Below are 24,966 nucleotides of genomic sequence, written 5' to 3' on the forward strand. Positions count from 1 at the left end.
TCAACTTCACCACCATGGTTACCAAAAAAAGATGGACTTAGAGAGGAGGAACATGGCCATGGAAGCAAGAGGTTTCATTTCATGCTTATCAGCTATTGTGGTGACCTTTGGTCCTACCCTAACCTTCTTCACCAATGGCCAGCCCCACAAACTGTCTGCTTAAGCCACTGGCTCTAATGGAAGGAGGGAAGAGGCAGGACGCTCTTCACGAGTCTAGAAGGGCCTGTATAGGCTGTGCCAGACCAAAGCCAACTCACTCTCTGCGTCGTTCCCCCAATACCCATGTCCCCTTCCTCATGTAAGTGGGAGAGAAGTTCATGATGACACAATAGCATCCACAGCAGTCACGGCTTGACAGGCCACAGAGCACACATGGTGGTCCTTACTTGTCTAATAAGTTTAAAAATCTTATTTTTAAGACCAGAAATGCTGTATTAGAGTGTTAAGAGTTTAAGTTACCTTTTTCCTTCCCATTTTAAACTTCCTACAGTGTGTTTATATCAGTTACAGAATGTCAACGCTGGCTGGCGACAGCATAGTGACTGCCTGGTGAGAGAGTGGGGTGGTGGCCTCATCTCTCTATGAGCACCAGATACAAGTAAATCCACATGGTAAGTCCTCCATTCTGTGCCCTCTTATCTAGTGTCTCTACCAGGTGTCCCCTAATGCGGATACTTCCAACCTACTGGGGATGTGGTCTCATGCCCTTTTAAGTCCAGCCAGGGGAGGCTGGCAGGGAGCAGAGAGCTGGGAGAGATCTTCCTTAGTGTAAACGGCTCTGGCTCCACTGCCACACCCATGTGTGAGCTCCCATCCAGGGCTTGCTCTGAGACTTCCTGGGACAAGGCCTGGATCCCTCAGGGAGGCAGTTTATCACCAACGTTTTTCCCCATCCATCCATCCATCCCACCTGGAGAGGCAGCATGGGGTAATGGTTAAGGGCGTAGACTGAGAGGGCAAATTCTAGACCTTCTCTGAATCTCAGATTCTTCAGCTATAAAATGGGAATAGTCATTATGCTTTTTTTCTAGGGTGCTTGGGAGAACCAAATGAATTAACACAGTGCCCAGCACAGAAAAGAGTACAGGACTGGGTTGTTGTTATTACTGTTTGAGAAACACCTGTAAGTCCTGGCCCTGGCCAGAGCGGGAAAGCTCTCAAATCCACAGCTGACCAGCCACAGCTCAGAGTGGGGCCAGGAAAGCCCCAGCCTGCCTGTGATCTCCCAGTAAGCCCAGATGTGGGGCTCTGCCAACTGATTTCTACAAGGGGGCCTGGACCCCCCAGGAGAGCTGGGCATACCCCCAGGCTTAAATCAGGGCCCCTGCCCCCCACCCCCAAAAAAGGGAGATTTTTCCTGAAGACCTCATATGATTCAGACTGAAAAGAAAACACATTTGTGACATTTAGGATCCAAAGACTTAAAATAACCATTAACCAAGAAAAAAAACAGAGCACACTGATGTCACAGACATAGCTTTCCCGGGCTGGGCTGTGAGGGTCATAACAACAACAAGAAGCATCCCCGAGCACATGTGGTGCTGGGCTCTGTGCGCACCCTCAGGAGCTGCCTCCCTCAACCCTCACAACCCCAGGGAGGGCACTGGGACCATTTCCATCCTACAGGGAGAAAAAAACGGAGGCCCAGAGAGTAAGCGACTTGCCCAGCCAAGGTCCCTGGGCCACAAAGCCTTCAGCTCTGCCCAGATTGCCACAGGACATCAAAGTGGTTCTAATTCACCGAGTTAGAGCTTCATACCTCTTTCTTCTGTGGCCCCCTGAAGGTCTTTACCCGTCCCTCCTGCTTGGGAACTGAGAACCGGCAGCCTCTTCTCTGTGTAGGCTTTCCTGGAGCCTTCCAGTAAGCTGGTGGGCTCATTAAAGAAGTCCTGCGTCGAGCTGGAGTCTGAGAGTGCTACGGCTGTGCTGTCCTGGCTTCGGTCTAAGGGGAGAAGGAGGAAGAGAGGGCGAGAGCATTAATCTACACCACCTCCAACACAGGGGGCCTCCCTATGGTGAGTCTCCCTGCCAGTGGCCTGGGGACTGCCTTGCAGGAGATGGCCTGAACACAGCCATTCAACACTGCTGGGCCCAACCCATCCCAGAGGCCACGGAGAGACTCACCAAAGGCACCAATCTCCATGGTCAACCCTCCTGGTGTTCCCCCAAACAGTGGTATTCTGGTAAATGTTTAACAACTGACTCTCAGGGAAAAAGAAAGCCCTGATTAATAGCACTTACTGATTTCTGGAGTGTAAATATTCCCACCATGGCAATTTTCAAGTTACCAACGTGCTGTTGTCAAATGTGGAGTTAGGAAGAGATGCACAGTAGCCACCATTATGTAGTTTTTCTACCATATAAATATAACAGAAATAAATGAAGTGGGAAAGAATTCAGGAAACATTTTTAACCTGTTAGTAAAAGCCAGGTGTGATCTGGAAGAACTCTAGATCTCTGGGAGCCACGGATGTAAAAGGAGTTTGTACTCACTCACTACTAGCTGCTGTCTTCAGACCTTCACGGGTGCTCATGAGAAAGAATAGGGGAAGGGGCAAGGAGGGAAGTTGAGGAAACCTTCCTGGGAGTAGTGCAGACCTGGAGGGGAGGAGTGAGTGGTTGCTGCTATGGAAAAGGTACAAAGCCTGCCTGGAGGAACCGAAGCCTTCAGGCACGGAGGCAGGGGAGGAAACCTTGTTGCCTCCAGGGTACAGGTGAAGACCCACTGCAGCTGGTGAAGGGAAAAGGAAAAACCTTCTATTCTAAGGGAGGGGCAGGAAATCATCTAGAGTCCAAACATTAGAGGTCTCCCACCACTGGAGGGGCAGAATCACGGAGAAAGCACCACCCCTGAGATGCAGGGACACAGAGTCCACCTAAGTCTGAGGCTGGGACCAAGACAACAGAGAACTACCCCCATGTCCCCAACCCTAGGCTGGCATGCACTGAGTAACAAGCAAGGCAGTCTACTGCAGGGAGGAGGCAAGAGCATGGAGGAGTACCCTCCCTGAGGTGCACACAAAGGCCTAAGGCTGAAGGCGGAACTGGAATGTGGGGAAAAACCTTGTGGCAAACAAGCTCCCCTACTAAGCACAAGGTAACATGAGAGGAATTTGAGCTTGGGAGGTTGAGGCTGCAGTGAGCTATGATTGCACCACTGGGGCACTGAACCATAGTAACAACAAAACCCAAGCCAGCTCAATTTCTGACTAGCCTAACTCAACTTTCCTTACTAAAAGCCTAAAACAAAAGATGGAAGTCTATTCCAGGCATAAATATTACTTATTTCAGTCTCTTCTGTCCTATACATGATATCTGGTATTCAATGTAAAAATTACAAGATGCATACAGAAAGAAAGAAAAAAGTAAATAGTCAAGAGACAAATCAATCAGCAGAGCCAGACTCACAGATAACCCAGATATTAGAACTACATATCAGGGAATTTAAAATAACTAAGATTAATATGATTCATAAATACGATTAGTATGTCAAAGGCTGTACTGGAAAAGCTGAACAACATGCATGAACAGACAGGAAATTTCAGCAGTGAGATAAAAAAAGCAAGAGTCAAATGCAAAGGCTAGAAATAAAAAATACAGTAACAGAGATGAAGAGTGCCTTTCCCAGACACTGCAGCCAACCTGACACAGCTGAGGAGGAAAAGGAAATCAAAACTTGAAAACAGGTCACTAGAAATACCGACAATCTCCAACTTACAATGGTTCAACTTAAAATTTTTTTGACTTTACAATGATGCAAAAGTGATATGCATTCAGTAGAAACTACACTTCAAATTTTGAATTTTGATCTTTTCCCAAGCTAGTGATACGCAGTACAACACTACTGCATGAGATATTCAACACTTTATCATGAAATAGGCTTTGTGCTATAACAGCAGTCCCCAACCTTTTTGGCACCAGGTGACAGTTTCATGGAAGACAATTTTCCACAGACCATGGGGGTTGGAGGGGGATAGTTTCAGGATAAAACTATTCTCTGGCATTAGATTCTTGCGAGAAGCACACAACCTAGATCCCTCCACATGTGCAGTTCACAATAGGGTTCATGCTCCTATGAGAATCTACAGAACGCCTGCCACTGATCAGACAGGAGCCAGGGTTCAGGTGGTAGTGCTCGCCTGCCTGCTGCTCACCTCCTGCTGTGCGGCCCAGTTCCTAATCGGCCACGGACGGGTACCAGTCTGTGACCTGGGGGTTGGGGACCTCCGTGTTAGGTAATTTTGCCCAACTGTAGGCTAACGCAAGTGTTCTGAGCACATTGCAGTGAGGATGAGCTAAACTATGATGTTGGTAGGTCAGGTATATTAAATGCATTTCTGGCTTAATTTCAACTTATGTTCGTTTTATCAGGAAATAACCCCATTGTAAGTTGAGGAGCATCTGTAATCCAAACCCAGAGAATAACAGTGGGCAGGAGGAATCAGAATAGAGCATCCAAATGATCCAACACGCTAACTGGAGTCACAAAAAGAGATGAGGGAGAAACAGGACAGTGGAAATATTTAAAGACATAATAACTAAGAATTTTCCAAAAATAATAAAAGACATCAAATCACCAAGATTCTCAGAAAACATCAAGCAAGGAAAACACCTCCACACATATTACAAAAAAAAAAAAAAAAGAATCACACCTAGGTGGGCCATTTTGAAACAGCTGAAACCCAAAGATACAAAATGTTGAAGGCAGTCAGAGAAAGATACATCAGATACAGAAAGATAAAGTCAAGAATTACAGCAGACTTCTCATTAGAAATTACACATATCTGACAACATCTTTAAAGTGCTGAAGGAATAAAATAATCAACTCAGGATTCTATACTCAGTGAAAATATCTCTAAAAATTTCAGGGAAAAAGAAAGGTTTGTTTGTTTTTTCCAGGCAAACAAAAACTGAGGGGATTAATTACCAGCAGATCTGAGTTACAAGAAATGTTAAAGGTAATTTTTCAGGTAGAATGAATATGAGGCCAGATAAAACTTGGATCTACATAAAGAAACTGAGTTCCCCAGAAATGGTTAAAGTTATGGTAAATACAACAGACATTCTTTTTATGTTCAATTTTTCTAAAACATTATTGTTTACTTTCTAAAGCAAAAATAGTAGCAATGTATTGTAGGCTCAGAGCATATGTAAAAGGGAAATGAATGAAAACGAGCACAAAAGATGAGTAGCTCTTCCACTGCCTAGGAAGCAGTGCAGTATCACCTGAAGGCAGACTGCGACGACCTAAAGGTGTATTTTCTTAACCCTAAGGCAACAACTACATTAAAAAAAAAAAAAAGATACTATAATAAACCAAGAGTAGAGATAAAATAGAACTTTAAAAAAAAATTTTTTTTGAGACAGGGTCTCACGTTGCCCAGGCTGGAGTGCAATCGCACGATCGCAGCTCATTGCAACCTCTACCTTCCAGGTTCAAGCAATCCTCCTGCCTCAGCCTCCTGAGTAGCTGGGACTACAGGCGTGCCCCACCACACCCAGCTAATCTTTTGTATTTTTAGTAGAGATGGGGAGGCTGGGCGTGGTGGCTCATGCCTGTAATCCCAGCACTTTGGGAGGCCAAGGTGGGTGGATCATGAGGTCAGGAGATCGATACCATCCTGGCTAACACAGTGAAACCCCATCTCTACTAAAAAAATACAAAAAATTAGCCGGGTGTGGTGGTGGGTGCCTGTAGTCCCAGCTGCTCAGGAGGCTGAGGCAGGAGAATGGTGTGAACCTGGGGGGTGGAGCTTGCAGTGAGCCGAGATCGTGCCACTGCACTCCAGCCTGGGCGATAGAACGAGACTCCATCTCAAAAAAAAAAAAAGAGATGGGGTTTCACCATGTTGGACAGGCTGGTCTCGAACTCCTGACCTCAGGTGATCCACCTACGTCGGCCTCTCAAAGTGCTGGGATTACAGGCATGAGCCACCACACCCGGCCAAGAACTATTAAAAAATAAAACTTTGTCTTGAACTTTATATATCTCGAGGTGAAGCTCAATAAACTAGCAACCAAGAGAGCTAAGTTCGAGTTCCTCTTGTGCCGTTTACTAGCTGTGAGACCATAAGCGAGTTAAGTCCCTTTCTCACCTAAAAACTACAACCACATATCATCTCACAGAGGTCCATGCCACACTGGCCTCCTGGGGAACACAAGGAGAAAGGCAGACACGGTCCCCTAGGGTCCACCAACCCTTTGCTCAGCTACCTTAAAAGCCTGGTATTGGTCCATGTTTTAGTGCCAATCAGCTCGGTCCTACTGGGAGGGCAGGCATGAGCTGCCTGGTCAGCAAACTTGCAACAACATATAAACTTGTTTTGGCTGGGTGGCTCAGGCCTGTAGTCCCAGCACTTTGGGAGTCCAAGGAGGGAGGATTGCTTGAGCCCAGCAGTTCAAGACCAGCCTGGGTAAAATAGGGAGATGCCCGTCTGTACAAAAAATTAAAAAAAAAAAAAAACAAAAACAAGGCAGGCGTGGCAGTTACTTGGGAGGCTGAGGTGGGAGGCTCACTTGAGCCCAGGAGGTTGAGGCTGCACTGAGCAGTGATCTCTGTACTGAGCAGTGATCAACTGTACTCCACTCTAGCCTGGATAACAGAGCGAGACCCTGTCTTAACAAAAAACCAAAATATAAAGTTGTTTCAAAAAAGTTGAAAGAGTCCAGGCTGATAGAACCGAAATTCTGCTCTGTCACCTACTATCTCTGAGAGCCTCTGTAAATGCCATAATTATTTACACTTCAGTTTCCAGGCATGTAAAACTGTGATAACACAAGCATCCACTTCACAGAACTGTTATGAATAACTAGGTTAATACACATAAAGTGCTTGAATCAGTGCCTAACAAACAGTAAAGGTTCACAAAATGTCAGCTTATCAGTATTATTTCAGAGAACCTGGGCGTGTTTTATCTCTTATGTCTCAAATTTGCCATTACAGCTTTAGGTCTGAATGAACAGAGGGTTTTGCTGATGCCATATTGGAGCCAATACCTAAGCAGCACCATGTAGATGGGGTGGGGGGGGGGTAACATTGACACAACACGCCTGTCAAAGTGGGATGGCCTGCACAAAGGATACTGAGGATCAGGTCCGTGCTCCAAAGGGTGCCCTGCTGCTCTGGCCTCTTCACCCATGTCTCATCATATACCAGGATTTGGGGACAGTGACCTTGTAGGCATCCCTGCCATAGCCCTTCCTTCCTAGCTGCCTTTGCCATGTCCACTGCCCAGGAACCGATGGATCATCAGTATCAGCTGGGCTGACAGAACAATGAGAAATGAGGACTTGGGAGGTGTATAAGACCCCTGAGTGGAGGATAACGGACCTGACTGGAACCTCTTGTCTCATGCTTGTGAAAGGCTCTTCCCTGACTTACAAAGCCAGAATACAAGGCTCCATGAGCACTGAATGGCCGTTATGAGTAGGCCTGCAGCCCTCACAAAATGTCCCAAACTTGAGTCCCCAGCATGAGGGGATCAAAGAAGAGGTGGGGCAGGCCATTCGCTGTCTGTGTGTAAAGGAAGGATTGGAAACGGAGAGCCTCTAGAGGCTATGCAGGGTCATTGTAGGAGCTTAAGAGTTGGGCTCCCAGACCCATATTCCCATCCCAGATCTGCCACTTAGGGGTTGGGTGATCTTGGCCAAATGACTTTGCTGCTCTAGGCCCCCACTTCATGTATTTTACCGTGATTGCCATAGTCTTCCTACCTCTGTCCCTGACATACATGGGATCCCACAAAGGTGTGGCCTAGTGCCTAGCACACAAGTGACTGCCCTGCAGCATTCACTCTGGCCCTGACAGTGAGAACACCCATGGCTTAGAAAAATGCTCGTGAGGCCTCAGAGTCTCTGAAAGACAGCAGGCTATGCTCCTGCAGTTGACGTCTCCCTGAAAGACAGGCTAGGGCTGGCTCTCCTCAGCCAGCCTGAGACTAGCTGAAGTCACTGCACAGCTCAGCAGCACATCCTGCGGCAAGCTCCGGGAAGCAAGCCTTGCTGGGATGATTTCACCGACTGGCAGGCTGCCCCACGAGCTCACCAGCTCACAGGCTCTTGGGCTCTGGGCCTAAAGGAATTGCCAATTTGGTGGAATCCCAGCTGTGATCATTATGAAAACTAAGGACTGGTTTAGGCAAGTAGATATTTACTCTCAAAGTGCAAACGCCCTCTTGCTACAATGTGAAGGAACCATGGATCCAGCCAGCAGGCAGTGAAGGTGGCCAGAACTCCTGCTCCCCTGAGGAACAACCACCAATTGAGTGGGGACTCTGCTGAGCCTCTTAAAACAACATCCACAGCGGTGGAGTAGGACAAGCACAAGCCAAGGGACCTGGCAGGGACAGAGGACTGCTGACTGTACTTTGCCAGGCCCGCCCTGAGCCTCTCAGACACAGATGGGAGAATCTGGAACTGCCAACCATCTGAAAAAACAGAAAGCAGAGACTAGTACTGGCCTTGGGGGGCATTGTGGTGATTCTAGACAAACCCTTGTCTAAGGGGTAATCAAGGTACCTAAGTGGCTCTGAGGAAGGCTCTGCTAATGGGGCTCACCACAGTCTTGGTTGCCACCTGCAGGTCATGATGCTGGGGTGGGCTGTTGGGGCAGAGCTGGAGAGCCAGGGACTATGTACACAGTTAATGAGATGCCCAGCTGGCCTGTGAAGCAAGGAGGTGAGGGAGGTGCTTGCCAAGGTTCCTGCCCACTCCCAAGGGGGCAGCACCACAGGAAGGAGTCCAGGGATGTGTTATCTCTTCAAATGAGAGCCACCAAAAGGGACTCAAGGCCCAACGCACGCTTTCTGCTCCTTTCAGATCTTGTATGTCTGAAAGGGTTGGCACAGCCTATTTTAAATGACCCTGATTTCAAATACTAAAAGTTAACCCAAGGTTTCATACCAAGTTTCAAGCCAGTCAGACTGAAAGAACACCAAGTTTCAATTCTTTCACATCAATAGGGCAAAAGGGATAAATGAAAAAGCTCTTAAAGAATGGCTCTATCTACCTGGGCAGACAGTGCCCCAGCCCCTATTCCTCCTCTTCTGGGGAAGCAAACTTTCTCTGGTACAGCTGCCTGAAGACCTCAGAGAGGCCACAGACAGACAGAAAGACAGACAGACAGACATGAACAGTGGCATAAGTTTGCCAGGAGCATCACAGAGCATGTGAAAAGGACCCTCACCCTGCCACCAGCTGGGCTGCTGTGGATGGGACAGCCCAGGGGCTGGGTGAGTCAAGGTAGGGAGGACAATGTGTCACAGTGCTGGGAAGAAGCTCTTGGAGAACAGGACCCCTGCAGTTGGATAAGCTGGCAGGACAGGCAGCAGGGAGGGTTGTTTGGACTGCGGTGTGTAGCCCAGAGCCACCCCAATTCCTGAAGCAGGAAGCCTCTGCTCTGGGAGGCCCCTGAAGAGGGGCAGGAGGAAAAGGAAGGATGCTGCTGAGTGCTGTCGTCTCCCCACTCCCAGCAGGCCCCTCTGCAAGGTCATCTCTCAGGTTACCAGACCCACAGCCAAGGAAGGGCCAGTGCACCCAGGGAAGGCTTCTGGGAGAAGAGGGTCAAAGGCTTCTCTGGGGTTGGGACCCCTATCCATCAGCAATGTACCTTTGGGCAAGGACCAATCCTCCCTGAGCCACCATACTCCACCTACTTCCCAGACAGCTGAACGCAGCCTAGCACCATCATGCACCGCTCTCATGCTGCCCAAGTGAACTGGGAAGGCTTTGAGTATGTGTGGAGAGGGGATTCTGGCCTCAGAAACAGCCTACAGGCCTGGCTCCAGTCCCACCTCCTCCATAAAGTTGTCTTTGGGATCCTGTGGCCCTAGGTTCAAATGCGCTGATATGCAACTTTGTGTACTAACGGCCTGTGCTGAGCCCTCAGAGGACCAGCTGGGTCTGCCTATGCTCTGCAGAAAAAAGCTGCCAAGCCTGGTGGCAGAGGCATTCTGTTCTCCTGCCTCGCCCAATAGAGCAAGGCCAGATGGGAGAAGTCAGAGTCAGGCTGCTGTTCTGTGGAGGGGCTTTGTGGTGAGGAGGGGGTTCTGGGCGTCCTGGTTCTGAGGCAGAGCAAGAGACAGATGGAAAGCCTCTTTGATGTAGGAGAGCCAGACTTAGCCTAAACTTCCTATGGCGCTGGGTGGAGACAGCCTTCCAGGGAAACAGGCACCCTGGATGGAACCTCCAGGGACTGTCCACAGTCCAGGTATCTAGCCTTGAGTCTCAGGAGCTGAGAGCTGATTTCTTTAGGGAGCTGCTTGGAGGCCAACAGGAAAGAAGAATGGCACTAGCAAGCAGGCTATAGGCTGGCCTTGCTCTTTTTTTTCAGAATGTTCTTTTAAAAATCTGCCCACACAAAACCTGCTCATACTAATTAATATTTGTGGCAAGATTATAAATATTTTATTGTTACTGTTAATTACTGGAATGTTTCGTGTCTATGCATCTGGACCATGCCAGCCTTCCCTCTGAATCCTTAGGGGGATGTGCATCTGCCAGCCAACTGCTTATTAAACCACCTCCCTCTAAGCTCCAGAACCTTCCACTTCCAGGGTGGGATTTGTAGGATCAACTGTAAAGGAATGACCGCTGGCAAAGCAGAGGAAAAGAGACCTGGCTCAGTGACAAAAAGGCTGCCTGTCCCCACTCAGTGTGAGAACAGACTCTGTGTTCTGAGTCCTCCTTGTTCAGGTGTGACTCAGCTCAGACCCCTTGGACAGTCCCAGGATTTCCAGGCCAGCCTAAAAGAGCTCTTTAGTGACAAGATGCAAGTTTCCAGTGTCTCCTTAAGTGTGCTTCCTCCATTTGCTCCAGCAGTAAGACCAGAAACAGCTCACCACCATTTGTTCCATCAGCCTGGGGCACTAAAAGCCCGAGGAAGAAGATGTATGGTTGTGCTACTGCAGCAGCTCTGACTAGTGCCCCAGAAAAGACCACAAATGTCCTGTTGACCAGGAAACAACAGGCTTCTAAGAACTGTAAACTTGGGTGGAATTAATATTTTGAGAAATGTTCTGACTAGACAAAAGTTGCCTCAGTCAATCCTGGCCAGCCACAGGGAAAGAACATGTCCACCAGAAGCAAGCCTGGCCCTGGGAAATCGGGGTGCCCACTGTCAGGCTGAGGAGACTGGATGGATGCCAAAGAAAAGTGATATCAGAAACCTGGGGGTCCCTGAGAGACAGACAGATACACGGCAGGCAGCAGGTGGGCACGAGGACATTTTGTGAGGGCCAGGCTGTACCACTTGTCCATTCTTTGCCAGTGCTCACAGGTGAGGGCCAACTGAGCACTGCCAGGCACCTTGAAGCCCTGATATGTGCAGACACTGTGGTGCTGCCCTGAGGGGGCCTGATGCTCAGAGGCCTCATCATGCATCTTTCATCCCACCGTCTGAGCCAGGAAAGACACTAACCAGGGAGGCCTCGGGAGGCTTTAAACATTTTCCTGACCAAAGGCAGGTGAGCAGCCTTGTCACAAATGCCAGAAGAAGCAGAGCAGTTCTGTAAGGTGTGAGGTTGGCATCCCCCAGCCATCTAGTGAGCCTCCCAGGAAAGCTCTTCAAAGGATGGTGGGAGGGAAAATGTGTCTGCCTTAGAGCCCAGAGAGAGAGATCCTGTGACCACATCACTCTCCCTACTGCCCACAGGAAAGAGCCCAACCCTCTGAGCCCAGCTGCTTTCCCAAGCTCTCTCCCCTCAAACTCTCTTTTCCATCCACCCCAGTCACCTCAGTATCCAAAAGCTGTAGGACTCTCCAACCTCCATGTCTTTGTCCCCACTGCCCTTCACCCAAAATGGGCCCGCAGGCCTCTCTAGAGACTCACCTTCTCCAGGAATTTCTCTCAACCCACCAAACCCCATAACTTGCTCCCGTGTGCCAGCTCACGGCACTCCTCCTTGGCACCAACTACTGCCCCATTATACCATAGGACATCAGATCCAACCTGGGAGGAGGAATCAAGGCACTATCATCTTGACTTTCCCCATGGCACTCTTTTCCATGCCTGGCACACAATAGATGCTTAATAAATGCCATGACCAGCTATCTCCTAAAGAAGTTTTCAAAAAGCTAAGAATGAAAGAAGAGAACAAAGGAGGTGACTGGTTCTTCCCTGATGGTCTCCCCTGTCCCCTGCCCCTGTCAGGAATAAGCAAGACAAACTGAGCTCCACTTAAGAGTCTCTCCCACTTTGATAAGGTCTGTTTAGGAGCAGTATTCCAACCAGAAACTGACCTCCACTTAGCCCTAGGAGGGGAGGTCACTGAGTAGAGGCCAGGCTGGGCCTGCCTTTTAGGACTGACTGCCATTCACAGCTCCCCGCCCTACATAGCCTGGCCCTGGTGGGCTGAAGACACAGGACCCACCTCCCTCAGGGCATCAAGGCTACTGTGCACAATTTGCATTTTTACACATTTGTCCTTGTAAAGATAATTTGGTATGTTAGAGTCTGTTGCCTTTGTTGTTTTTTTTAAAAAGCAAGAAAGAGCAAAGCAATGGAAATATAGGACTAGGCCACCTGCTGGAGGTGTAGGCAGGCGGGCAGTGGAGGAGAGGCCACCACTGCATCTGCCTCTGGCCACAACTGGGAAGATAGGCCACCAGCAGAAGCCAAGCGCATCAAACACACTCTCCAAATCACAGGGCCAGCAGACATGAAGGTGCTCCTGGTCACAGGGGTAGCAGGGAGCCGGACTGAGAGCTGAGCATGCGGGTCTGCGCTGTTCCCTGAAGCGAGCCGTGACAGGTGCAAGCAGAAAGACAAAGCCTGGAGAACAGAGTGTGGTCAGGGTTAGGGGCAGCACGGGCAATATTGGTGGAGGCAGCATGGGGTGAACAGGTGAAGATGAGCACAGACGGCACACAACACAGACGGTGACAGCATGGAGGTTGAGGATGGATGGCCACGACAGGGGCTTGGCACAGGGTACCCTGGGCTCTCCAGTAAGGCCCACACCCTACAACCTGGGGCTTAGGGCAGCCTGAGGCTCCTCACTGGCTCTCTCCATGCTGTCAGTGCGACCAGGTAGGCATCACCACCCTTGGTGGATACCAGCCTCCAAGGCCCCCACTCTTCTGACCCTGGCTGCTTCCTCTCCCCAACTCCTCAAGGGAAACACTGACACACCCCTCGGATCTTGGCTACGCTTTGCCTCCTCGGAAAGTCCTCTTACCCCACCAGGCCCAGGTTTCTCTGGTATGAACAAACCCCACCTCTCTGGTGCTGGCATCAGTTGACCCCCAGCCCTCAGCTATGTAACTGACTGATTTGCACCAACCTCCTCTACAGCAGGGACCAGTGCTGTTCTATGCACCTGGCACAGCACCAATGGAACCACTTGTATGGGCATGGCCACAGGTTGGCCAAAGACCGTAGAGGAGGCTCAGCCCCAGACTTACCACAGCACAAGGCCAACGGCCTCTGGGGCCTTTTCTGACTCTGGTGTTCTGAGGTGACATGGAGCATGACAGGCAGAGAGCAAGGATTTTAGTCCAAGAGAGCCACTACTGACATATCCCAAAGCGGGGCTGAGCCAGGCCAAGTGACGAACCAAGCCATTCCATAATGGCCAAGCTCCCTGGGCCCTCTGCTGAAGGACAAGGGAAACACACACAGATTCAGTCTCTCCCAGGCTGGCCAAGCACAGGGCCTTCCTAGTGTCAGTCTCACCTCTGGCTAAGGGTGGAGGGAGATTCAGACCCACTCCCTCTTGGCTATATCCTGACTATAACAGGCACTTTTGGATGAGTGCCTACCTGCCCTCAGCTCAGGTTCCTCTTGGGGAAACAAGGGCATGACCACACCTGCAGGGCAGTTATGAAGATGGAGATATGCTACTACCCTGCAGGCACCTGCCCAGAGCCCAGCACAGAGCAAGCACATAGCATTGAGTGGTAGGGCATAATTACACACAGGCACACACACACACATACATACACACATACATGCATACTGTACACAGGGTAGGGGTAGGTCTTGTTCAAAGATCTCCTTATGTTGTTTGAACATATGTAAAGGGCAATCACTGGGAGCCCCCTGAAGGTCACAATGTGCTCCTTGGATCACCTTGTTTTCCTGGTCAGGAAGCTGCAACACTAAGGATTTCAGCCCTGTGGGCAAATTCCAAGAGATGGATGGAAGGGAGAAGTTAGGCAGGTGGGGAGCACAACCAGCCAGAGCTGCCAGCAGCACAGCCCGGGACAAAGCTTCTCTCTCTGTTGTTCTCTCTCTTGCTCTCTTTCTCAGCTTGGCCAGAGGTCAGCTGTGAGTGCCCTCCTGGCTGTTCCGTGAAGGGCTAGCTTTGACACCACGCTGCAGTAGAGTCAGAGTGACCTGCGCGGCCGATTCCCAAGGCTTTTCACCAGAGTTATGCACAGGCTGCAGGATGCTCCCCACCCTAGTGCAGGTGACACAAGGTTGCAGGTGAGGGTGGTTCAGAGAACAAATTTGGGTCCTATGAAGCAGCTATTATCAAATGTCAGACAACCCACATATACCTGGAGCTATTTTTCTAAATCTTTTCTAAATCTTAAACCAAATCAGAATTGATCCTAGCTGATTTCTGGTTCTGAAGCAAAGGCATACTAATGTGGGAAGGCAGCTCCAATACAAGGTCTCCTAACCACGCCCAAGGAAAGTCCTGATGCCTGGCTTCCTCTCCCACTGCTGGCAAGTTAATTGTTCCGTGGGGGTGGGAAACTGGGATCCAGAAAGCCCCATGCCCAAGCCCACTCTGGAGCTGCTGCTTCAGAGGACACTACTTCCACCTCTTGTGAGGCCATGCCACTAGCTGGAGAGAGCTGGGGTGCAAACTGAGGGGGACTGGACCCAGAGCTCAGGCTTTTCCCTCTATGCAGTGCTACCTAGGTCTTGCCCTAGCTCCACCAATGACGTCGAGAACTCCAACTAGGAGGTGGCTGCAATGTGCTAGCACTTTTGTTTAATACTTATGAGGAAGACATTACCTCCATTCAACAGGTGAGGAAATTAAGAAGTGAAGTCCTTTGTGCAAGGTTGCAGAGCACATATGCAATGGAGCTGGGACTGGAAATCAGATCCTTTGACCAGGGCCTGCTGTGCACTTGCCTCCCTGTCTGACCTTCCCATCAGACCTCCCCATGACTGCTTCTCCTCAGCTGTACCAGGGCTAGAAGCACCCATCACCTTCCTGGTAGTATGAAGACTCAGCGGTGGCCCCTCTCCTCCCACAGTAGACCCAAGGCTGGTTTCAGGCCAAGAAGCTGAGTGGAAAGTAGGAGCTACATGTTCTCCTCCCAGGAAGGAGAAGCAGGAACAGAGGTCGGCAGTGTGGCCCCTTGAGGCCACCAGCACACCCCCTGACACCAGCAATCTGCTGCTTCTCCCTGGAGCCTGAGCCTTCCCCTAGAACTAGCATAGCTGCTGAAATGGCCACTTTTAACATTCTAAGATCACAACTATTTTAGGACCCCAAACATTTTCATGTTGCAGACACTGCTTTCTCTCAGAGGTGAGGCAACTGAGTTCTGAAAGCACTATGCAGCCAGGCCTGGGCAGAGCACACAGGTGGCCAGTGCGGGGCTGGGACTGGGCAAAAGTGGGCCATGGGATCCTGATGGCTTTGTGTCATTGACAGGAATCACTTTGAAAACATTTTTTTAAACAACTGTTCAAAATTGTGCAACCACTGAAACCATATTTGAACTTATTTGTATGGCTCCCTCTGCAAACTTCCAGAACAAATAACTAGCATGTTGGCACCCAGGACCTGTCATGCCCAGTTGTCATGCCTGAGTTATCTGCAACGGCTCACCAACAGCTTTATGCAAACACATTTGCCAACATGGGACAGCTGGCATCATGGCCCCTTTCTGAGGCACTCCTGTCTCCCTCCTTTCCTGCTTCTAGAGGCATACTCAGCTCTAATGAGCTGACATCCAAGCATAGTGGTGCATGTGGTGTGAACTCAGTGGGAGCATGCAGAGCTGCAGAGGACAGTGCTTGGGTTCCCCAGCCCAGGTGCATGTGAGCAGGGCCACATGGCATGTGGACAGCCAGGAAAGGCATTCCTCTCCTGAAAACTTTGTCATAGTGCTTCCTCCCAGGAAGCAGCTGGCAAAAACTAATTCCCTGAGCAGGGGTTTGCAGATAGTATGTTTTCTCAATATTCTCAAGAGTAAATGGTTGGGAATATGCTGATTAACTTAACTAAGAAGGGGAGAGAGGATCTTAACAGTGAAAGTCTGCAGAACTGAAGACTGGAGGAGCAGGTTGGTCAGCTCCTCCCACCTCTGCTTAACACTCTGGGGTGGGCAGGGAAGTGCCAATGCTGAGACTGGGAGTAATGACATGAAACCTTCTGGGAGGTAAGAGACACAGCACACACTCAGATCCTCAGCCTCTCTCTCAACACGCATGCTGCAAATCCAAACCAAACCCAGGAGGGGACACTGCAGGTCTCCTTTCCTTCTTGAGAACAGCAAATCCTGCCCCCAGAGAAATGGGAGCACTGGCCCCCTTGTCATCCTTCTTCAGCACTTCTTTAAACCTGCTCTCAAGCCCCACCCACTCAGTTCAGAAAGATGGAGGTAGATGCCCATGCTACATCCAGGAACCCGAGCACTGGGCAGGGGCCTCAGCCGGGCGCTAGAGCAAAGGTGGTGGCCCCCGCCAGACCTGTACTGGGACTGAACTTCAAGGCTACCATGGTGCCCTAGAGTGTCCATTCTTACTCCAAGGAGCCACTCTATAAAGACCACCTGGCAGGAGGCAGAGCACTGGCACCAACTCTACCCACCTACTAGTGTCCCCACGCCTTTGGGAACACAGAGCAAGGCCTGTTTTCCCAAGCCCAAATGAGATGAGTGACATAGGAGTGAGGGCCCAGGTGTCTTTCAGCATTGTCACTACCTCCCAGGACTCCACTTCAATGGTCCTCTTAAGTCACCAATTTGGCTTATCCCAGCAAGTACCTGTCACTAGCTTATCACTATAAAAATGAGAGAACATGAAGCAATCGAGCTACAGGCCAGCATGCAAGCCTCCTAATGTTAGTAAGGAATGTGGTTGAACAGTCGCCACCTGCCCCATCCCACATGGGATGGCCACACATATGGTCCCAGGTGACCCCATTAACAACTTATTTGGATTCTCAGGGGTGACAGACTTAGAATTAGTCACGGCCTTCCCTCAACCGTCAGAAAGAGCAGTAACAATGCACTGCTGAATAATGCAGGTGTCACTGAGCTGACTGCACCAGGAGCCACTCCAGGAGGCCACAGCCTTCTAACTTCCTTTCAAAGTAGATATCATGTCCCCATTTTGCAGATGGGAAAAAGAAGGCTCAAAGAGGTGGGATGCCATAGCCTGGGCTGCCCCTCCCCTGGCTCCCAGGTGGGCAAGCTGGCAGGTGGCGACCCTGAGCATGTCTCGGAAGCACAAGAATCACCGTGAATCCATGAGGTTAATGAGCAGCCGCAACATTGCCCGTGTCACCCCAGACCCAGCACCCCCCCTCACCAAAACAAAGCGACAAAATAAGTCGCCCGAGCACCCTCCCCGTGATTGATGTGCCGCCCTGGGCTGGCAGTAGGGAGAACAGGGACTATACCGTCCGGCGTTGCCTGCTGGTGGGGTTTTTTACATTTGACGTAATCGTGGTCAATCGGAGTGGCTGTGTAAGGTGGGGATGTCAGACCTGGGCCAGAGGAGGAGGGGAGGGAGGCTCCGGGGCCCGGCAGTGTCCCAGCTGAAGAGTGGGAGTCCTCGTCCACCAGGCAGGCCTTCTCCCTGTGGGAATGGAGGTTTGGGACACAGGTCAGAGTCTCCACCTCACATTGAAACAGATGTGTGCTGGTAAGGGTGAGTGTCCTTCCCAGGGCCCACTGCTCCCATGCACCTCTGGTGGCCCCCACCCCATCTGCCTGGTGTCACAGAGCCCACAGTTGCCCCCACAGCACCCACATAGGCTCTGGCTCCTAACTGGACACTGCCTAATATTTCTGGCAGGGCGTGACCTGCATCTCTGAATCTCAGGCCCTAGGAGGCTCTACAGGGGAGCCAATGAGTCTTTCCTCAGAAGCACCCTTGCATCTCTCCATGCCAAGTCTATGCCTTCTGTGTGACAGCCTGACAAACTGAAGCCCTGACAAATGGGAAGACAGAAACATATCTGTATTTACTGCACGCTCACACATGTACAAGGATATGTGCTACAACAAAGTTGAGCAGAAACATCAGAAACACTCTAAATGTCCACTGGAGTGGTTACATAAAACATAGTGCATCCATACTATGGTATAGTAAGTAGCCACTAGAAAGAATGAGGTGAATGGGGTACTATCTCCATGGACTGTGCCCAGACCCACTGTCAGGGGAAAAAGTAAACTCTAAAACAATACCATCTGTAGTTCATTTTTATAAAATAAAAGAAACCCTACAATTATATGTGTACATTTAAGTGTTATAAATGTACAGAAAATGATTTAGGAATTAAACTGTGAATAGTGGCTAACTCTTGGAAGGAGATCTGTCACATTTTAGTCTACATGTTTATACACTACCTGAATGTTCTATAACTAGAATGTATTCATGTATTATTTGTATAATTAAAAAAATTTTAACAGAATTATAATCAATGAAAGAAAAGTATCACTGTATGCTGGGGGCCCTTTGTGACTAAAAAAATGAGTATCTATAACTTCTGAGCACACTGGCTGCCCACCTGAGTGGCCTGCCATGCCTGGGCCTGAACCTCCCATAAGCTGAGGGGCACACTCTCTGTGGAGTTGGCTCACCTGTGGTGCACATCACACCGGCTATCTGTGGCCAGAAGCAGACAGCCCTCAAGCACAGGGCCTGGGTGCAGGCCTCTCTGGCACTCAGCTGAACCTCACACAGTGCCCAGCCAGGGAGTGGTCTCAGAGATGGAGTGAGCTGAGCCCTCCCCTGGCTCCCATGTGGGCAAGCTGGCAGGTGGTGACCCTAAGCATGTCTCGGAAGCACAAGAATCAGTGTGAGTCCATCAAGTTAATGGGCAGCTGCAACATTCCCCATGTCACCCCAAACCCATCTTTCTCCCTAGGACTTGCCCCTGAGGATGGGGCAGCACCAGGACCTGGGCCTGGAGTGAAAGAAGTCTGGGCTGTGAAGATGACTTACAACTACAGGGAGACTGGGGTCAATCCAGGAACACTGAGGGGACCACACCTGAGCCCCAGTCTCTCTGAGCTCTCTGGCACCACAAGAGAAGCCCACACTTCCCACACTTCTCACTGCTTCTCAGGAGAATGGGCAGCAGACAAGGCCTTGGCATAGGACCCAGGGGCGAGAGTTTGCAAAGCAAAAACTGACTTTCTACAGTGTTCTGCACAGAACAGAGCTGTGCCCCAATTCAGAGGGCAGGAGGGCATCAGCTTCTCCCCAGGACTTCCCCTGAGGGTGGGGTAGCACCACATGTGACCACAGGGTAAGGGGACTCACACTCACCCTCTCCTTCTCAGATTCAACAGAAATACCTTGGCCCAGCAAATGGGAGTTTCCAGATGGGTCCTAGGGACTCCATGAGTTCTAGTTTACTGTTTACCGTGTAGCAACCCTCTGAACAACACATTGCAGTAAATGAGCCATCTGGGATGCAGATGGGGTAAGCTGCTAGAGGTCGCCTAAAGGGTGCTACTCACTTTTCTGAAGCTTTGGGTGTGTTCTTCTCCTCGCCCCTGGCAAAGGGTCCTTCTGCAGCCTCCTTCATAAAGTTGACCAGGACCTCTGCACCAACCCCAGAATCAGGCTTCCCCAGGAGCTTCAGGATGGAAGCATGGAGCCGAAAGTACACCTAGGAGAATGACACCTCTGGTGTGAGCAGCCTTCCCAGTTGCTAAGATTTGTTCCACAGGCCAGTCAGCCACACTGGAAATGGGCCCATGACCAGGGCAACAGGCTGCCACACACTGCCTGTTTTTGTCAGCTTTTAAACCAGCCATCCTACAACTAATTTAAAACAAGTTGTGAAAATTAAAATGTATACTGTCAGCATTCCAGCTTCAATGTTTACCCAGTAACTCAGGCACATGGTAGTGAGATGAGAGTAATAACCACTCATTATGATAACCCTTCAGCTCCGTTCACTGGGGCACTGCCTCCCGCCACAGTGCTGCTGTTCTCTTTGTACCCTTCAGTGGGTACCCACAGAAAGTGAGTCTCTACATCTGTCTCCCCACTGAACTCTGGACTCCCTGAAACAAGGACTAGGTTGGATTTCTGTTTATAGCCCAGGCCCTGGGCAGAGCCAGGCACCTACAGGCCTCGAAAACGTCTTCCCCGTGGGTGTGGCGGGGGGATGGGTGGGCAGGCAGCTCACCGCATCCATTGGGCCCTGTGCTTTCCTCCATTTCCTCAAGTTCTTACCACATTCCTCAAGTTACAATGGGCGAAGAGCTGCCCAAGGCCCCACAGCCAGGAATGCCCAGGGCCAGGTTAAACCCAGGTCTGCCCTGACCTTCTCACACAGGAATGGATGTGAAGCAGACTCCCACTTGGAGGGCACAGTGGGTGGTATGAGGGCTGAGAACTGCTCACTGCAGGCCCTGGCTAAGTGGCCCCCCTCACCCAGGTGAGACACCTGCTGGCAGCACTCTTGAGGGGGCATCCCAGACAGAGGGGGCTCACATCCAGAGCCCCTCCACCTCTAGCCCACCTATGGAGCCCAGAGAAATTGGCCCAGCAACTCCATTTTTAGATGTAGGAAACCACTCGAGGCACCCATGCACAATCAGGTGGCCAAACTTGGGGGAGGGCAAAGCATTCAACTGGTAAAGTTCATCCAAGTGGTAGGTAAAGTATCTTGAATGAAGGCACAATAGCAGAAAAGAATTTTTGTCAGGAGAGGGTTAAAATCTTCAGAGAAATGTCATTTTTAACGCAAGATATACACATATACCAGCTGACTCAAAGTTACATAGCTACAGTTGTTGCATGGAATGTGATGCCCCCCAAATTAACTATGTGTGCTTGCTCTCCTTGGAGTCAGCACCATATGCTGGGGGAGGGTGGGCCACACATCTAAGGCCTTGGTTCCTCATCTGGAAGCTGCTGGGACCCCCGGGGCTACCATCTTGCCTGCTCATCTGCTCTATCAGGCAGGAGCAGAGGCCAAACCCTGAAGAAAAAAACATGGAGGAAAAACAGAGTTGACATCATCTTCCTGAGGGCCACACACAGGTTCAGTGGCTTCCCAGAGGGGGCCATGTGAGAATGCTGGGCTCAGTGGGCATCTGGTCCAGCGCCTCTCTGTTCCTGCAGGTGACTTAAGGCAAGTCACGCCACTCCTCTGGGCCTTAGCCTTCTCACCCCTAAAGTGGAGTTCTTCCAAGGCATATGCCCCCAGGTGGACAGCATGAGCACTATGACAGGGAAGGACAGGTGACCCAGGGCTGCGAATGGAAGCAGCCAGGCTGTTGCTGCTGAGATAGCGTTCGACAGGAAGCTGTGTTTCTACACTTCTCCATGAGCCCAGTGAATATGGGCCCATCACCCAGACCAAGAGTGCAGTGGTATGATCACGGATCACTACAGCCTCAACCTCCTGGGCTCAAGCAATCATCCCACCTCGGCCTCCCACGTTTCTGGGACTACAGGCGCATGCCACCAGGCCTAGTTAATCTTTTATTTTTTGTAGAGATGGGGGTCTCGTCATGTTGCCCACTAGTCTCTGAGATCCCCAGCTCTGTATCTCAAACTCCTCCCAAAGTGCTGGGATTACAGGCGTGAGCCACCATGCCAGGCCCCCAAAAATTTGTTTTTAAATCATACCTTTTTTTTTTTTTTTTTGAGACAGGGTATCACTCTGTCACCTAGGTTGGAGTACAGTGGCACAATCTCAGTTCACTGCACCCTCCACCTCCCAGGCTCAAGTGATCCTCCCATCTCAGCCTCCTGAGTAGTTGGGACTACAGGCCTCCACCACCACACGCGGCTAATTTTTAGAAGAGACAGGTTTCACCATATTGGTCAGGCTGATCTCGAACTCCTGACCTCAGATGATCCACCCACCTCAGTCTCCCAAAGTGCTGGGATTACAGGCGTGAGTCACCACACTTGGCCAAAATGAGACATTTTTGTTTGCTCATAAAATTAGCAAATATTAAAAAGAGAACCTCATCAATATGGCTGAGGGAAAGCAAACACTCTCATCAGTCAGTACAACCTTGGGGCAAGTAGCCATTGATGATCAGAACGTTAAACAACCTGGCAATTCTACCTTTGGACTTTAGTCCTTGGAAATAATCATGATGTGCTCCCTGCTACAAGGACAAAGACATGCACTACCTGTGCCTTGTCATAGCAAGAAGTGGAGAGGAAACTAAACCTATCAAGGGGCTGTGCAGATAAACAAATGCCCTGCTAAACTACAGGGCACTAGGGCAGGCAGGGAAGCTCACCACACCTTCCATTACATTTTGTCCAGCGAAAAGGCAAGCTGCAAAATCATAAGAAAATGTTACTACATATTTATATGTTAATAGAAAAAAATTTGGACATACGGGGACATAGTAAACTATTAGGGATTATGGAGGGGCATCCTGGAATCATTTGGGGCCTTCACATTCACACTATACACTTCTGAGTTGTTTAAATCTCTATATAACACACACACACACACACACACACACAAACACACACACACACACACACACACACAAATACATGTTAATTTTATAATCAGGAAAAAAAATCACAAAGGCAGAAAAAAGCAAGTAACAGATTCTGTCTACACTCCAAGAGGCTTGCTGGACACGTGGGACTGGTAGAGACTGGGCACACAGCCTCAGAAAAGGCAAAGCCAAGGTGCACAAGGCCTTCAGAAGTTTCAAGTCCTGGGCTGAACCAGATGGTGGACATCTAGATCTCTACCATGTCCTTGGTTTTCCTGCCTACAAAATCGACAATCATGGCTTCCCAGCCTGCCTCACAAGACTGCTATGAGCAACAGTGACAGCATTCATCAGAAACACTCTGGAAACCATGAGAGAAAATCCAGGCAGTAAAGAACTGCTCTTTTCTTGAACAACAATCAGAAGATCCCAAATTGGGGGTCAAGACAGCAGGCTGCTCACCCTAGCTCAGCCCCTGCCAACCTGGGTAGCCTGGGCACAGGCCGGGGCCTTGGATGTCTCGTTTGCACCCTGGAGGCAAGGGCGCCTGCTCTCCCTCCTGTCAGGCTACAGGGTGTGAATGTCCTGGGCCTGGGAGATGCTATGTGGCACTGATTGTCATCACCAAGGTCAGGTTCTTAATGAGGAAAGACAATTTTCTTCTGAGAGATAAGAACAAAATGATCTCTCCCAGAAAGGATGATAAACACCCCTTGGGAAAAGAGAGGAAATGATGTTTTAATTCAATTGCACACGAAGCTGCTCAACACGGATAAGTTTGCAGCAGGTTGAAGGGCAGTCACTGGAACCTTGAGCCCCATGCCCAGGGAGATAGAAAAACCACCCTGTCCCTGCCCTGCTTCCCCACCCTGGGCCAGCATGGTGTCACCTCCAGGGCCTCCATGGCCAGCTCGGGTGGGTTGTGGTAGTGGATCTTCTTGGGGTAGCGGGCAGCCTCCTCGTGCAGGTAGTGGCCAGCCTGCCTGTAGTGCAGCAGGTAAACGGTGGGTGGCTGCTGCTGCTTCTCAGCCACCTTGCCCAGCATGTAGTGGATGAGCCACTCCTCCTCATCACCATCACCCTCGCAGCGGGCTGCTGATGTGAAACAGTGCTTGGCTGTCTCCAGCATGCTGTCGCGTCGGCCCTCCATCTGTAAGAAGATCATGAGACTGGGCTGGCCTTATGCCTGAACCTGCTCATGGATCAGACTTTTTCCTGTACAAAGCTCTGCTGACCTATTTGCAAGTTTATACTCCTCTCAACAACCAAGATACAGAAATGCCCTCCCCATTGCACAGCTAGTGGCACTGAAGTGTAGAAAGGCCTAAGGGTTTCTCAAAAGCACACATCAAGCAAGGCACAGAGCAGGACTTAAACTCAGGTCACCTCATGTCAACCAGGGTACTTTTTTCTGCTTCCCCCTGCAGCACCTAACGCAGATTCACCTAGCACCCTGCTCCACAGCACTGGAGAGGACATTTACTAACACTCAGCACCCAGCCCTACAGCACTGAAGAGGGCATGTATTTAGCACCTCATTCCACTGCACAGGAGAGGGTGTATACCCTTGGGGTACAACAGGACTTCCCACCATCTTCTCTGTGCTTTTTAAGACAGATGTGGAGTACTTGTAGAAGGGCAAATTCCTGAGTCCTACTTAAGACCCACTGACTGGGAGTCTGCATTTGCAGCAAGCACCTCCAACCACCCTCTCACAGCCTGAGGGAAGGAAACAGCTAGCACAGAGGATCACCTTTTAAGAGGCGTTCCAACTTGGAGAGCACTGCTCTCCAGTCCTGGTCAGCTGCCAGGCAAACTCATGCCCCCTCATTCCAGAACTCTGGGCTGGAAGCTAGAGAGAAGCCTGCCTGTGCGGGCCCACAGAGCTGCTCTGAGCAGCCCAGGTCTCTGATCCCTCCTCTCTGTGGTCCTGGATCAATGGCAGGGAAGCCAAAACCTCTTTTTGCCTGACCTCAGGGGCCAGTGAGAGGGGAAGAGGCTGCAGGCACTAGTCTCTGGCAAGGGCAGCTGCTGCGGCCTGCAGAAGGTGCCTCATGTTCTTATCTAGCCAGGTTGAGCCTGCCCTTGGATGTCTGTCCAGTGGGTGCTTGTTTATGTGAAAACCTGTAGGAACAGCCCCAGGACTGAAATAAGGGAGCAATGTGCTACCCACTGCTCTGTTACACACTTCTCAGGGGAAAAAATAAAAATGACCACACAGAAAGTGGGAGATCATCAATGGGTGAAATACAGTGGAAAGGATCCCAGTGCAGGGCCAAACATGGGACCAACCAAGTGACTCCATCACACCCTCTAAGATGGGCTTCTGTTCCT

At 50.2% G+C, this 24,966-nt stretch overlaps 1 protein-coding gene across 1 annotated transcript in view; it reads right to left on the reverse strand.

The window, feature by feature from the left end:
• Nucleotides 1-24,966, reverse strand: part of CABIN1 (calcineurin binding protein 1) — a 178,029-nt gene that overhangs the window by 57,293 nt on the left and 95,770 nt on the right. The window contains exons 24-27 of the mRNA XM_011960860.1: nucleotides 23,522-23,782; nucleotides 19,663-19,814; nucleotides 17,592-17,770; nucleotides 1,760-1,942 (exon numbers count right to left, since the gene is read on the reverse strand). Coding sequence (XP_011816250.1) covers nucleotides 1,760-1,942; nucleotides 17,592-17,770; nucleotides 19,663-19,814; nucleotides 23,522-23,782 — 775 coding nt within the window. The remainder of the gene's footprint in view (nucleotides 1-1,759; nucleotides 1,943-17,591; nucleotides 17,771-19,662; nucleotides 19,815-23,521; nucleotides 23,783-24,966) is intronic.

The sequence above is a fragment of the Colobus angolensis genome, unplaced genomic scaffold (assembly GCF_000951035.1).
Source record: "Colobus angolensis palliatus isolate OR3802 unplaced genomic scaffold, Cang.pa_1.0 Scaffold527, whole genome shotgun sequence".
Lineage (NCBI taxonomy): Eukaryota > Metazoa > Chordata > Mammalia > Primates > Cercopithecidae > Colobus > Colobus angolensis.